Here is a 14,591-nt window from a genome sequence, read left to right as displayed (position 1 = left end):
AAAATACCTAACTCCTCGTGCTTGCGCCTCCGTCTTTCTCTTTGCTTACTCCAGCCGCCTCCTTTACCGGATCTGTCAACCATCATCAGGAACTCCTCCACCATCTTCAAACACATCTGTTGTCCTCCTCCATCCTCGACGCTTCAGCCACCCCCATCTTCAAACACATCTGTTGCATATACATACATGTATCACCGCATCAAACAACATCCTTCCACTGTCACTATCAAAATGATGTATTTCTTTTGACTGGATCAATGAACGAATTAACTATTGTACAACTTCCAGAGGCAGAACATCCCAGTCTTGACGAATATGAATATTAGAGAGAAAGTAACTACCAACCGGCTCAAATTCGGTTTTTGATTCTCGGTTTAAGCTACATACCAATACCCCAATCATATCATTGATATTTTGTTTTATATTTTTTTTCGGTTCTATACAACCAATAAATCACAAACCTCGCATCCAAGCCCAATTTGTTTTTCGGTTTCTATACAACCAATATTTTTTTTTTATATTTTTTCAAAACAGAATAATAAAACGTGGAAGAAACTCTTGAAACTGTGTTGCATGGTGGATCGTGGCTGCATGGTGTGAAACTACGAGATCCTAATTTTTTTTCCAAAAAAAAACTACGAGATCCTAACTGAAAGAAAGGGTGTCATGTGCTACGAGGTCCTACAAAAAAAAGTATCGGTTGCTATGTATTTCCAAACCATATGTCGTAATATGTTGTATATACAACTGATTTTTTTAATCGAACAAATAAGAGTATATGACCTCACTAAGCCAGCAACGCGATCTGAACAGAGCGAATGTATTAGAGAACAACTGGAGATTTCTCGAATCGAATCGAACTTTCCTAGGAGAAAGCAAACAAACAAACCGAAACCGTGCAAGCAGGGAGAAGAAGCAACACTCGTATTTAAGTGTCACTCACCCCGCTCAGTTTTCTGTTTACGATTCTCGGTTTAAGCTACATACCAATACCTCCAATCATATCATTTGATATTTTTCTTTTCGGTTTTATACAACTGATAAATCACAAACCTCGCATTCAAGCCCAATTTCTTTTCCCAGTTCAGTTAGTCTGGTCCTTATAGACCGGGTGTTACTTTGTTAAATCCACACGAGGTGGTGGTGGTTTAGGTATTTATTTGATCATGATTCTCTGCTTCTGTTGAGGCATGATCATATTCTGGATTTTCCTGTATATAACTGTTAACTAAGAGTTTTCATGCACCATGCCAATAATTTAAATATATTTTATCTTAATTTAACAATTTATATTTAAACATTATTATTTTTATCTTAATTTTATCAATACGGAGAACATAAAATAAAATTTTAATTATATGTAGTCTTTTTTTGTTTGGTTTAATTATTTTTAATTTTATTTTATTTAAAATTGATAAATTAAAATTCTACTTTCTCAGAATTATTTATAGGATAATGACTATTTATTTAAATATGTATATTATCCCCTAGATTTGTAGTTATATATTTATATATATATATATATGTATATTAATAAATTTTGGATTTTTATTGTAGTTAAAATATGTTAAATTGGTAAAAATAAACATGTTAATTTATTTAATGAACCAATAAATTTAAATAAAATTCCAATCAAATTAATATCAACTAAAAATTATTTTATTAGTATTGTTTCAGTTTTATATTTGTATAGGGTACACTCAATAAATAATTTTGATTATATATATATATATATACCAATTTTTAGACACATAAATAATAAATTAGTTATTACTATATATATTTCAAAAATCTTGACAAAAATATTTTTTGTAAAAAAAAATTACATTAATGGTTTTGATGTACAAGTTATTAGTATTACCTTATTTAAAAAAAATCTTTCCAAAAAAATAAAAATTTATGAAGTAAATTATATAAATCATTATTAAGTGATATCATGTTATAAATTCTTAAAGACATGTTATCTTTTTTTAGTGACATGTTATTTTTTTTAGTTAAAAGAATGTGGTAATGACACATGTCAAAATCACTTATCAAATTATGTGTAGGGATAATCACAAGAGGACAAAATTTTCTTCCAGATTTGGGCTTATGTTTTTTTTTATTATATGTGATAAATAATCAATTTAGTATTTATGTATATCTACAAACTCAGATAATACATTATCTTGCAGATTTTCTTTCCATATTTGATAAGAAAATTAACTAAATCAACATCATTTTCATTCTATAAAATGGTTACCACAACACTGATCAGAAACCATTATTTTCTCAACATCTAAAACAATGGAAAAGATATCAATGAAGGTTGCTCTTGTTATTTTCTTAGTTGTTGCATCCGGTAAGTTTCGTATTTCAAATGTAACATAAAAAATTTAAGACGCAAATTTTTATTTTATAACAACAACAATAGTACTGTTTTGGTTTTGTAGTGGTGAGTATTGAGGCAACACGGTTATTAACCGAAGAAGCTCTTGAGACTGTTTTCCTTGGTGAATCTTTGCCGCATGGCGAGGAAAAAAATCATTTTGGATCTCTCTTGCACTGCCAGAAAGGGTGGCATGTGGGATGTTATACCGTTCCTCCTGCTGATTATGTAACATGTACTTGTTTTCACGACTAATCTGATCCTTCTTAATCGAATCGTCAAAGAATAATGTGCTTTTCTAATATTAATGAAAAACTGGGCCAGTTATGTTCTATCATGTCATTGTGTCATGATTTCTGTCGAGTTTCTTGAACTTAAGGTGGGCAAAGCTGTGTTACAAAAAAAAAGTGGGCAAAGGTCTCCAACAAAAAAGAAATAGTCATGGTCATGGCTCTCTCTCTAACTTATTCATCGATGAGCAACAATGATAATACTACCGACATAAATAGATTGTTCATTGTGTTTGTTATGTAGTGAATATAACTGTAAATAGCAAACCCTAAGCTCTAAAAGTATATTTTAAAATTATTTTAAAATATTTTGTCAAAATAGAAGAATAAATGTGGACAAACAACAATCACATCGTAGTGAAGAAACTCTTGAAACTGTGTTGCATGGTGAATCTTTGCCGCATGGTGAATCTTGGCTGCATGGTGTGAAACTACGAGATCCTAATATATAACTGCAAGAAAGGCTATCGTGTATTCGTGTGCTACGAGGTCCTAACCAAAGAAGAAAGGTCTCGTCGTGTGCTATGTATTTCCAAACCATTAACCATATGTCGTAACATGTTGTATATGTAACTGATATTCTTTAATCGAACAAATATATAAGAGTATATGATAAACCTATTATACTGTGTTGAATCAAAATATATCATTCATGTCAAAATATATCATTGATCGAATATGAACAACAAAAAGTTATAAAAAATTTAAATAATACATATACCATTAAATAAATTATTTTCTTATTTTTTACATAAAATATATTTTAAATTACATAAATATAAAAAAATATTTTAAACAAATTATTAATAACTCTATAAATTAATAAAATATCAAAATTTGAATATTATTTTATATAATTTTTACTGTATGTAGGGTTTCTGGTCCTAATCTAATTAAAGCAGTTATGCTCACCAACATTTTAGTCATAGTGTATTAAAGTTTACAATTTTAAACTGATTTGGTCTTATGCTTTTTTTTAATTAAATTTGGTAAATAAATTAATTTAGTCTTTATGTATATTTATGAAATTTAAATAATACATATCTTGATTATTTCTTTCCATAATTTGATAAGGAAGTTGACTAAATCAATACCGCTTTTATCCTATAAAAGGCTCCCACAACATTGATCAGATACCAGTATTTTTCTCAACATTTAAAACAATGGAGAAGATCATATCAATGAAGTTTGCCTTTGTTATTATCTTCTTAGTTGTTACATCCGGTAAATTTCGTATTTCATATGTAACATACAATTTAAAACACACAAGTTTTTATTTATAATAACAATAATACTGGTTGGTTTTGTAGTGATGAGTATTGAGGCAACAAGGTTATTATCCGAAGAAGCTCTTCAAACTATGTTGCATGGTGAATCTTTGCCGCATGGTGAAGAAAAGTTCCATTTTGGTCGTCACTGTCCAAAAGGGTGTCATGTGGAATGTAATCCCGATCCTTTTGTTGTAAGATGTGGTTGTGTGTGTAACCATTAATCTGATCCCTTTTAATCGATCTGTATAAATAAAAATATGTATTTTTCTTTTATAATTATATCAATAAACGACTTGGCCAGTTATGTGATTGTGTAATGATTTCTGTCCTGATTTTTTTATGAATTTAAGATGGGCAATGGATCTATGTGGTAAAAAAACAGCTTACAATATCCAAAGCTCTCAGAAAAAAAAAATATGGTCAGATGGGGTCAGGTTTCAAATTGTCAGACAAGAAGTTTCTATCAATTTGGGCAGCTTCTTGTCTTCTTCTTAAGGGTTCGAATATTACTTTATCAAGGCTCTTGTCGCAGCTTCGGTTATTTTTATTTCTTTAATCCTCGACCACAATGTTTAGTTGCATTTCTATATATAAAAGATTTTTAGTTCCCTGTAAAAAAGTCAAGAAGAGTTTAGTGCACATCACATGAACAAGTCTGAAAAACATTGTTGGGTTGTGTTTGATTCCATCGTTCGTTACACACAACTGGGATTTACACAGAAGTTTATATCCTCGAACAAATTTTTCTGGAAGAACAATGAAAAACTGTTAATCTTCGTACAGTAGGTAACACTAATGTTTTTACCAAAAAAAAAGAAACACTCTAATGTAGAGCTGATATACTCCTAACACAGTCTTTGTATATCCTACTGGATTTTACTTTTTCTTTTTATTCTTGGTTTCCTGTGATGATGATGGTTCATGTTTTCTTAGTGCCTTAGTGGTTCATACACTTCTAAGCCAGTGTGGGTTTTAGCTGAATGTTTACAGCTTTCAAACTCTTTTTCATGAGAATTTGCTAAATGTGTCTCTGATGATAAGTTCCATGTCGGTCCTTACCCACATTACAACTGACTGTAGATGGATACTAAATCATGCAAATATGGTATAACTGCGATTCTTGACCCAAACTATGACATCTGTTTTACCAAAAAAAACTATGACATCTGCAAGGTTGAATCTATTTTTATTTTGGTAAACTCTTAAATTATTATGCCAATTTTTAATTTGTGAAATTACAAAGATAACTTATATTGAAGTAGTGTGAAAATTTAAACTAAACATCATAGCCCAAGATGAAAATGAAACAAACCTGTAGTAATAGCAGAAGAAAGTCGGAAAGGCAGCTAAGCAACGAGACAAGTTTGGACCAATGAATCTGTATATATTTGTTGTGAAAAAATGAATCTTTATATATATTTACAGCATAAAAATATCGCAGTGAAGTTAAACCTCTCAACTGGCTATCTTTGTAATATAAATATAAATTAATTATTAGTATGTATATAATTTATATAACATAAACCATATATATTGTATAGTTCTTTTTATTGACATTAAAATCCACCTTTAACTTTTTTTTTAAAAAAAATCTAAATATATTGATGTTAGATCATTATAATTTTAAAATGCAATAGCATTTATGGTATATATTTTCTATAAACTAAATGGTTGATTTTGAACACCATAAAATTTATATCTATAAAATTAATCAATATATATACCATAAAATAAAATATTATCTTATTTTTACATAAAACCAAATTGTAAATTATATAAATCTAAAAATATTTTAATAAATTAATAAATTAGCAAAATCCAAATATTATTGATTTATAGAGGTTTTACTGTATGTAGGGTTTTTTGGTCCTAATGTAATTAAAGCCATAATTTGGTCTTATGGAGTTTTTAATTAAATTTACAAAAGAAATCAATTTAGTCTTTATGTATATTTTATGAAATTTCCATAATTTGATAAGAAAGTTGAATAAATCAAATACCATTTTCATCCTATAAAATGGCTCTCACTACATTGATCAGATACCAGTATTTTTCTCAACATCTAAAACAATGGAGAAGATCATATCAATGAAGTTTGCTGTTGTTATCTTCTTAGTTGTTACATCCGGTAAGTTTTGTACTTCATATGTAACATAAAATTTCAACACACAAGCTTTTATATATAACAACAGAAATACTGGTTTGGTTTTTTAGTGATGAGTATTGAGGCAACAAGGTTATTACCCGAAGAAACTCTTGAAACTATGTTGCAGAGTGAATCTTTGCCGCACGGTGAGGAAAAAATCCACTGCCAAAAAGGGTGTCATGTAGAATGTTTTCCTGATCCTTTTATTGCAAGATGTTCTTGTGTGTGCAAACATTAATCTGATCTTTTTTAGTCGATAATCACAAATAAGAATATCGGTTTCTTTCTTATAATTATATCAATAAACGACTTGGCCAGTTATGTTATTGTGTAATGATTTATGTCCAGTTTTTTTATGAATTTAAGATGGTCAATGGATCTGTGTGGTAAAAAAAAACAGCTTATAAAATATCCATAGCTCTCCAGAAAAATATATGGTCAGATGGAGTCAGGTTTCAAGTTGTCAGACAAGAAGTTTCTATCAATTTGGGCAGCTTCGGTTATTTTTATTTCTTTAATCCTCGACCACTATGTTTAGTTACATTTCTACAAAAGGGTTGTTAGTTCTCTGTAGAAAAAGCCAGAAGAGTTTAGTGCACATCACATGAACAAGTCTGAAAAACATTTTTGGGTTGTGTTTGATTCCATCGTTCGTTACACACAACTGGGATTTACACACAAGTTTATATCCTCTAGAACAAATCTTTCTAAAAGAACATGAAAAACTGTTGATCTTTTTACAGGAAGAAACACTCTAATGTAGAGCTAATATTCTCTTAGCACAGTCCTTGTATTCTTCCTGGATTTACTTTTTCTTTTTATTCTTGGTTTCTTGTGATGATGGTTCATGTTTTCTTAGTGGTTCATAACATTTCTAAGCCATTGTGGGTTTTAGCTGAATGTTTACACCTTTTAACTCTTTTTCATGAGCAATTTGCTAAATGTGTCTTTGATGATAAGTTCCATGTCGGTCCTTTTCCACCTTACAACTATATGGTTAATGAATTTGGTTTGAGAGATTTTGGATAGATACTATAAATCATGCAAATATGGTATAACTGTGATTCTGGACCCAAACTAAATGACTTATGCAAGATTGAATCTGTATATATATTTTTGGTAAAGTGTTGAATTATTATGTCAGTTTCTAATCTGTGACAGAAATTACAAAGATAATTTATATCATAGTGCGAAATTTTAAATTAAACATCAAACCCTAAGATGACAATGAAACAAACCTGTAGTAAGAGCGGAACAAAGTCGAAAAGGCAGCTAAGCAATGTCTTCGGACCAACGAATCTGTATATATTTTAAGCATAAAAATATTGCAATGAAGTTAACTGGTTATAAGACCACCTCCATCGGTAGCATCTAGAGGAGGTCCTGATATATTAAAGAGAAAAAATTAAATGAAAAATGAATTTATTAAGCTGAACCGCTCCTTAATTGAGTGATTATAGGAGTGGTAAAAAACTCCTACGTGGCATATTCGTATTGGTTGATTCTTTTTCTACGAAAGGAAAAAAACTCGTGGCCTTTTCTCTCTATTGTTGTTTCGGCGGTGCTCTCTTCTCATCTTCGATGTCATCGAAGAATCAGAGATGCTTTTCTGATGAAATCTCCAAAGCTTGATGATGGCTCGGTCTCTCCGTCTCTCCTCTTCGTGATTTAACGCCGACGACGACAAAGAGGAGACAGCAGTGGAGTAACGCGCCGAATCCGATACCAACGATGTCCCAGCCCCAGAATCCGATACCGACGACGTCGTGGCTCCTCGTCTCGTCCATCCTCAAGTTCCTCTCGATCAGCGACTCCAAGCTCTGCAAGTCCTTAGCCAACTCGCTGTGACTCCTCACCATCTCCTCCATCGATTTTATCGGCACCGAGTCGCTGATCTTCCACCGATGCCTTCGATATCTCGTCTGTCTCTTCCAACATAGAGGTAGTGACTCTCGGAACCGATTGATTGAACTCGACAACTCCTCTGACAACTTTGAGGTTTATGGTTGTCGAATCCGATGATTTTGGTGTTGTAATTAACCAAGTGTCTTCGGTTTTGATAACAGGACAGTTCATAGCAGCTTTGGATGGTTTAGCCGCGTGGGAGACAGTAAAGGAGAAGACAGATAACATTGAAGACAAAGATCCTCCAAAGAGCAGCAAGATACAGGAAAGGAGAAGACATCTCACATTGAAGACTCTCTTCATCAAAGATGTCAAACCATCTCTTCATCAGGTTCAGAGGTAAGCTGTCCATCCTTTAATGCGTGTTAGACATGGTTTAGGTTAGAATTAAATGGACTTTAGGATCATGTAGTTGATGGCAATTGTTTAGGTAGATACATTGACTTTCTTGATTTTTTAGTTTTAAGTACATTGATGACCATTTACACTTAACACCTACTAAACTCTCATTAAGTTTGCTTTAAAAATGACCAAGTATCCCTTTCTCATTTCATATCTCTTCTCCTTTCAAATTGCATTTCATAAAACAGAACAAGCTCTCATTCCCCATTTTTAATTCATTCCCCTTCGCTATGGATCCATTTACGTCACCTTGTAGCTTTCAAAACCTTTTAAACAGTCAACAACCATACCCCTCTGTCTCTGATGCGTCTGCCTATGGTACTGGATGGCCTGAAGAGGAAAATGAAGAAGCAGACATCGTGAGTGACCGTAAAGAAAGGCGGAAATGGTCACCAACTGAGGACAAGGTGCTCATCAGTGCTTGGTTGAATACATCTAAAGACCCTATCGTAAGCAATGGCTTTTTGGAAAAGAATTGCTACATATTTTGGGGCAAGTCCACAGGTTGCTGGTTTGCAGAAGAGAGACTCAGCTGGCTGTAAATCGAGGTGGGGGAAGCTTAATGAGGGCGTGTGCAAGTTTGTAGGGTGCTATGATGCAGCAACTAAACAAAAATCTAGTGGGCAAAGTGAGGATGATGTTTTAAAGCTGGCTCATCAGATATTCTTCAATGATTACAAGAGCAAGTTCACACTTGAGCATGCTTGGTTGGAGCAGAGGCATGATCAAAAATGGTCTGGAGGTCTGGCGAGTAAAAATGGTGTGACATCTAAGAGAAGAAAGGTTGATAACCAAACATGACAGTCATCAACGTCAGTTCCATGTAGCCTTGGAGAAGAGGACGCAAATGGTGTGGAGGTCCGGCCTGCGGGTGTCAAAGCTGCAAAGAGACTAAGTAAAGTTGCTGTGAGGAAGGCTAACACTGAAGAAGCAGAAGGGAAGGTGTGTGTGGACCTTGAGAACATGTGGGACATGAGGCAAAAGGACTTTGCATTGAGAGAGAAGGTTAACAATCAAAAATTGCTTCAGAGGCCACTTGGCAAGACTGAGCCATTAACTGAACCAGAGCAAGCTTTGAAAAACAAGCTGATCAATGATCTGTTGGTTTGAGGGTGTGTATGATGTTGTTTCTGATCGATCTTGTATGGTATTGTGTCTGAGTTTGTATTGAGTTGTGTCTGAGTTTCTATGATGTTGTCTCTAAGTTTGTATGATATTGTTTCTGATATTGTCGAGTCTGTGATATGCATGTCGAGTCTGTATGATATTGTGTCTCATATTATGTCTGAGTTTGAGTTCTCGAGTCTGTATAATATTGGGTTTCAATGTATAATATTGGTTTCTATTTTATGATATTGAGTTTCAATGTATAATATTGGTTTTTATCTTTTATGAGATTGAGTTTGAGTTCTCGTGACACAAACAACAAAAGAAATAAAGTGAGTGGCATGTGACGTTTGTTGTGTAACTGATCTATACACATGAATTTTGCAGGTTGATGGTTGAGAGAGATGCATGTGACACAAGCAAACAAGAAAAGGAAAAGAAACAGCAGGGAAGCATGTGACACAAACAAACAACTTTCAAATGTCGTAGCATGTGAATCCTAAAGTTCCATACGTTTCATATTCTTCCTTTATAATGTAGTAGCATGTTTAGAAAATTGTATTCTCCAAATTGTGCCAAACGGTTTCTTTCTCTCTTTTTTTGCTGCATTGTAAAATTCAAATTGTGCCAAACGTTTTCTCTCGTTTCATATTCTCTCAAACTATTTCTCTTTTATCATCTCTCTCTTACCATTTCACTTTCAAATGTCTTCTTCTTCTTCTTCACAAAATTTTGAAGATATTTCGGATGAAGCATTTGATCAACTTTGGGACGAACAATTCGAGAAACTTTACACTCACCATGAAAATCGTCAAGCAGCTGCAAAGTCCAAAAAAAAAGAGCTTACATTGAAAGACAACGCGAACAAGGACACATGCAGTTGTGGAACGATTATTTTAGTGAAGATGCAACATATCCTTCTCACATGTTTCGACGCCGTTTTAGAATGAACAAGACTTTGTTCATGCGAATTGTTGATCGACTCTCCGCTGAAATTCCATACTTTCAACAAAGAAGAGATGCTACTGGAAGGTTCGGTCACTCTCCATTACAAAAGGCAACAGCAGCAATTCGTATGATGGCATATGGTTGCCCAGCTGATGCAGTCGACGAATACCTCCGACTTGGTGAGACCACCGCGCTTTTATGCTTGGAACATTTTGTACAAGGAATCATAGATTTATTTGGAGAAGAATATCTAAGAAGACCCACACCAGAAGATCTTCAACGACTCCTTGATACTGGAGAGGAGCGCGGATTTCCCGGGATGATAGGAAGCATCGATTGTATGCATTGGGATTGGAAGAATTGTCCAACCGCTTGGAAAGGTCAATATACACGTGGATCAGGAAAACCAACTATTGTTTTAGAGGCTGTAGCTTCAGAAGATCTTTGGATATGGCATGCGTTTTTCGGACCTCCAGGTACCTTAAACGATATCAATGTTCTTGATCGATCACCGATTTTTGATGATATATTACAAGGTCGAGCTCCAAAAGTCAATTATATTGTTAACGGACATAACTACCGTTTGGCTTACTATCTCACAGATGGTATTTATCCAAACTGGGCTACTTTTGTCCAATCTATTCGAGAACCGCAAGGTCCAAAAGCATCCTTATTTGCTACAAAGCAAGAAGCTGTTCGTAAAGATGTCGAGCGTGCTTTTGGGGTCTTGCAAGCTCGATTTGCCATTGTCAAAAATCCAGCTCTTTTGTGGGATAAAATAAAAATTGGAAAGATAATGAGAGCATGTATCATTCTTCATAATATGATCGTGGAAGATGAACGAGACAAGTACACTCTTACTGATGTATCAGTTTTCGAACAACCAGAATCAAGCCGAAGTTCACATGTCGATTTAAACTTTTCAACACAGATGCCTACAAATCTCCATAATGTTATGGGCATGCTGACCATTCGGAATGAAGTCCGTGATAACCAAATACATCAACGACTGAAAGCTGATTTGGTTGAGAATATATGGCAAAAGTTTGGAACTCCTCAAGATTTCAACTAATCGGTTTTTTCTCGTTCACGATTTGTATTTGTATTATTAATATGTTTTGTGTAATATTTATTAAAACTTTTATGTATGCTTTGATTTTAAATCATTCTACTTAAAAAAAAAAAAAAATTTAAGGAACCTCAGTGTGGTTTACCAATGGAGGATGAAAAATTAAATACACTAACATGAGTCCTTAAGCTATCAAATCACAAAATTAAATACTACTTTAATGTTAAGTACCCATTTGGACTCCTTACTGATGGAGGTGGTCTAAGGTGTTTGAGTGTTTCTATGCAATACGTAAACATCAAAACTAATTTGAGCTATCACATCAGACTGCCTTGGTTTCCGTAAACAGTCGGTTTTTGGACTCCTTACTGATGGAGGTGGTCTAAGGTGTTTGAGTGTTTCTATGCAATACGTAAACATCAAAACTAATTTGAGCTATCACATCAGACTGCCTTGGTTTCCGTAAACAGTCGGTTCTGTGAGCCTGGACAGCTTAAATTTTTGGTCAAGATTTGCGAACTACTTACTGATGATGCAGCTATTGGTATCCAAGGCGTGGCCAAAGTTTAGATGCCAGCAGTTGGAGCTTATGGAAAGATTAAGAAAATTGGAGTGGTGAAAATTGGTGAAAGAGGATAGAGTAACTAAAACAGGGGCTTTCCTCATTGTTCAAAGTGTGATATAGCTTGATTATGCTCAAAATCTTAGGTAGCTGCAGGTTCACCGTTTTAGATGGCAGGCTTCTTTGAGAATGAGGAAATTGATCCCTCTATTTAGTTGAAACTTCGAGTGGATGGCTGTCAAGATTTTTTGGGATGACTATTTATTTAAATATGTATATTATCCCCTAGATTTCTAGTTATATATTTAAATAAATATATATATATATATATATGCATATTAATAAATTTTGGATTTTATTGTAGTTAAAATATGTTAAATTGGCTAAAAATAAACATGTTAATTTATTTAATGAACCAATAAATTTAAATAAAATTCCAATCAAATTAATATCAACTAAAAATTATTTTATTAGTATTGTTTCAGTTTTACATTTGTAGGGTACACTCAATAAATAATTTTGATTATATATATATATATATATACAAATTTTTTAGAAACATAAATAAGAAATTAGTTATTACTATATATATTTCAAAAATCTTTGTAAAAATATTTTTTGTAAAAAAAAATTACATTAATGGTTTTGATGTATAAATTATTCGTATTACCTTATTAAAAAACAATCTTTCCAAAAAAATAAACATTTGTAAGTAAATTATATAAATTATTATTAAGTGATGTCATGTTATAAATTCTTAAAGACATGTTATCTTTTTTTTAGTGATATGTTATTTTTTTTAGTTAAAAGAATGTGGTAATGACACATGTCACAATCACTTATCAAATTATGCGTAGGGATAATCACAAGAGGATAAAATTTTCTTCCAGATTTGGGCTTATGTTTTTTTTTATTATATGTGATAAATAATCAATTTAGGGGGGGTTATTGGGAGTTAAATTTTGAAAGAATTTTAAAATTTAGAGATTTCATTGTTATTGGTTTATGAATTCTTAAAATCTTATTAGAATTTTTTGTTATTGGTTTGTGGACTTTTAAATTCTATGAAAATCCTATGTTATTCAAAAAGTTTAGTTTTTATTGACTTTGTAATTCTATTAAACTCTTTTGTTATTGGGACATAAATTCTCTCTAGTTTTACTCATAACACTCAACTTTACAAATATCACATATAGTCATAGGATTCTCAAAATCTATGTAATAAATACACAAACACAACAAGATTTTTTTACATTTTTATTGTCAAGTCAAAGATAATTGTAAAAAGAAAATTAAAGATAAAAGAAATTATTAAAAATAACAATTTTAAAAAAAAATTCATGAAATATAACTATTTGGTATTAAAATAAAATCATGAGAAAATTCATAGGTTGATCTTAAAAACTTTAAAACAAAAATCAAACAAGACAAATCAAAATGTCAAAATATTAAAAAACCAAAATTTTTATTTAATTTTCAAATAGTTCTATTTTATGAAAGATTTTTTTTAAAAAAAAATAAATAATAGAAAGATAAGTTTGGAAAGAAAAGTATATATGAAAATCTATAATAATCAATGACAATTTATACAATACATTGGGTAAGAATTCATCAAATCTACTTAACTTTTAAAAATCTATTAACTTTTAAAATTTTCAAACTCCACACAAATTCTATTTCCAATAGGCCCCCCTTAGTATTTATGTATATCTACAAACTCAGATAATATATTATTTTGCAGATTTTCTTTCCATATTTTGATAAGAAAATTAACTAAATCAACATCATTTCATTCTATAAAATGGTTCCCACAACACTGATCAGAAACCATTATTTTCTCAACATTTAAAACAATGGAAAAGATATCAATGAAGTTTGCTCTTGTTATTTTCTTAGTTGTTGCATCCGGTAAATAAGTTTGGTATTTCATATGTAATATAAAAGTTCTAAAACCCAAATTTTTATTTATAACAACAACGATAGTGTACTGTTTTGGTTTTGCAGTGATGAGTATTGAGGCAACACGGTTATTAACCGAAGAAGCTCTTGAAACGGTTCTGCATGGTGAATCTTTGCCGCATGGCGAGGAAAAATTCCATTTTGGTGTTCACTGCGAGAAAGGGTGTCATGAGGAATGTTATCCCGATCAATTTATTACAAGATGTTTTTGTGTGTGCCCATAATCTGATACTATCCTGAAATAATAATGTGCTTTTCTAATATTAATGAAAAAACTGGTCCAGTTATGTTCTATCATGTTATTGTGTAATGATTTCTATCCAGTTTCTTGAATTTAAGGTGGGTAAAGCTCTCCAGCAAAAAATATATAGTCATGGTCCAGTCTCTCGCTCTCTCTAATTCATCGATGAGCAACAATGATAATACAATCGAGGAAAATAGATTGTTCATTGTATTTTTATGTAGTGAAATAACTGTAAATAGTAAACCCTAAGACCTAAAAATATTTCTTAAAATAATTTTTTCAAAATAGAAGAATAAAATGTGGACAAACAAAAATCAGAT

General features: G+C 32.1%; 2 protein-coding genes and 2 long non-coding RNA genes across 6 annotated transcripts; all 4 read left to right on the top strand.

The window, feature by feature from the left end:
- The first annotated feature begins 2,253 nt into the window (after positions 1–2,253).
- Positions 2,254–4,246, top strand: LOC106418187. The gene is made up of 3 exons (XR_001283630.3): positions 2,254–2,341; positions 2,433–3,882; positions 3,969–4,246. It is a non-coding gene; the product is annotated as an uncharacterized LOC106418187 (long non-coding RNA).
- Positions 4,247–7,158: 2,912 nt separating this feature from the next.
- LOC125587863 (glutathione S-transferase T3-like) lies at positions 7,159–11,591 on the top strand. Of its 2 annotated transcripts, none has more exons than XM_048759141.1 (2): positions 7,159–8,789; positions 8,887–11,591. In XM_048759141.1, the coding sequence occupies exons 1-2, from the start codon at positions 8,613–8,615 to the stop codon at positions 9,181–9,183; spliced, it is 474 nt and encodes a 157-aa protein (XP_048615098.1). In that variant the 5' UTR covers positions 7,159–8,612; the 3' UTR covers positions 9,184–11,591. The 2 variants fall into 2 exon arrangements, with proteins under 2 accessions (XP_048615098.1, XP_048615097.1); XM_048759140.1 differs by having other exon boundaries at positions 7,168–8,831.
- Positions 9,888–11,591, top strand: LOC125587862. The gene is made up of 2 exons (XM_048759139.1): positions 9,888–10,913; positions 11,040–11,591. Exons 1-2 carry the CDS (start codon positions 10,364–10,366, stop codon positions 11,507–11,509), a joined length of 1,020 nt encoding a protein of 339 aa, XP_048615096.1. The 5' UTR covers positions 9,888–10,363; the 3' UTR covers positions 11,510–11,591.
- A 2,316-nt stretch (positions 11,592–13,907) lies between these two features.
- LOC111212670 lies at positions 13,908–14,350 on the top strand. Of its 2 annotated transcripts, none has more exons than XR_002663068.2 (2): positions 13,908–13,976; positions 14,073–14,350. It is a non-coding gene; the product is annotated as an uncharacterized LOC111212670 (long non-coding RNA). The 2 variants fall into 2 exon arrangements; XR_007324261.1 differs by having other exon boundaries at positions 13,913–13,976; positions 14,052–14,350.
- The last annotated feature ends 241 nt before the right edge of the window (positions 14,351–14,591 follow it).

This window comes from Brassica napus, chromosome C5, assembly GCF_020379485.1.
Source record: "Brassica napus cultivar Da-Ae chromosome C5, Da-Ae, whole genome shotgun sequence".
Lineage (NCBI taxonomy): Eukaryota > Viridiplantae > Streptophyta > Magnoliopsida > Brassicales > Brassicaceae > Brassica > Brassica napus.
The sequence above is the reverse complement of the archived record's forward strand: the minus strand, read 5'-3'. Positions and strand labels throughout refer to the sequence as shown.

Coding starts and splice junctions, on each gene's coding strand:
- LOC125587863 (XM_048759140.1), top strand. CDS start 8,613: ATGGATCCATTTACGTCACCTTGTAGCTTTCAAAACCTTTTAAACAGT. Junction 8,832..8,886: donor ATACATCTAAAGACCCTATC/GTAAGCAATGGC, acceptor GCAAGTCCACAG/GTTGCTGGTTTGCAGAAGAG.
- LOC125587862 (XM_048759139.1), top strand. CDS start 10,364: ATGCAGTTGTGGAACGATTATTTTAGTGAAGATGCAACATATCCTTCT. Junction 10,914..11,039: donor TGCGTTTTTCGGACCTCCAG/GTACCTTAAACG, acceptor ACTATCTCACAG/ATGGTATTTATCCAAACTGG.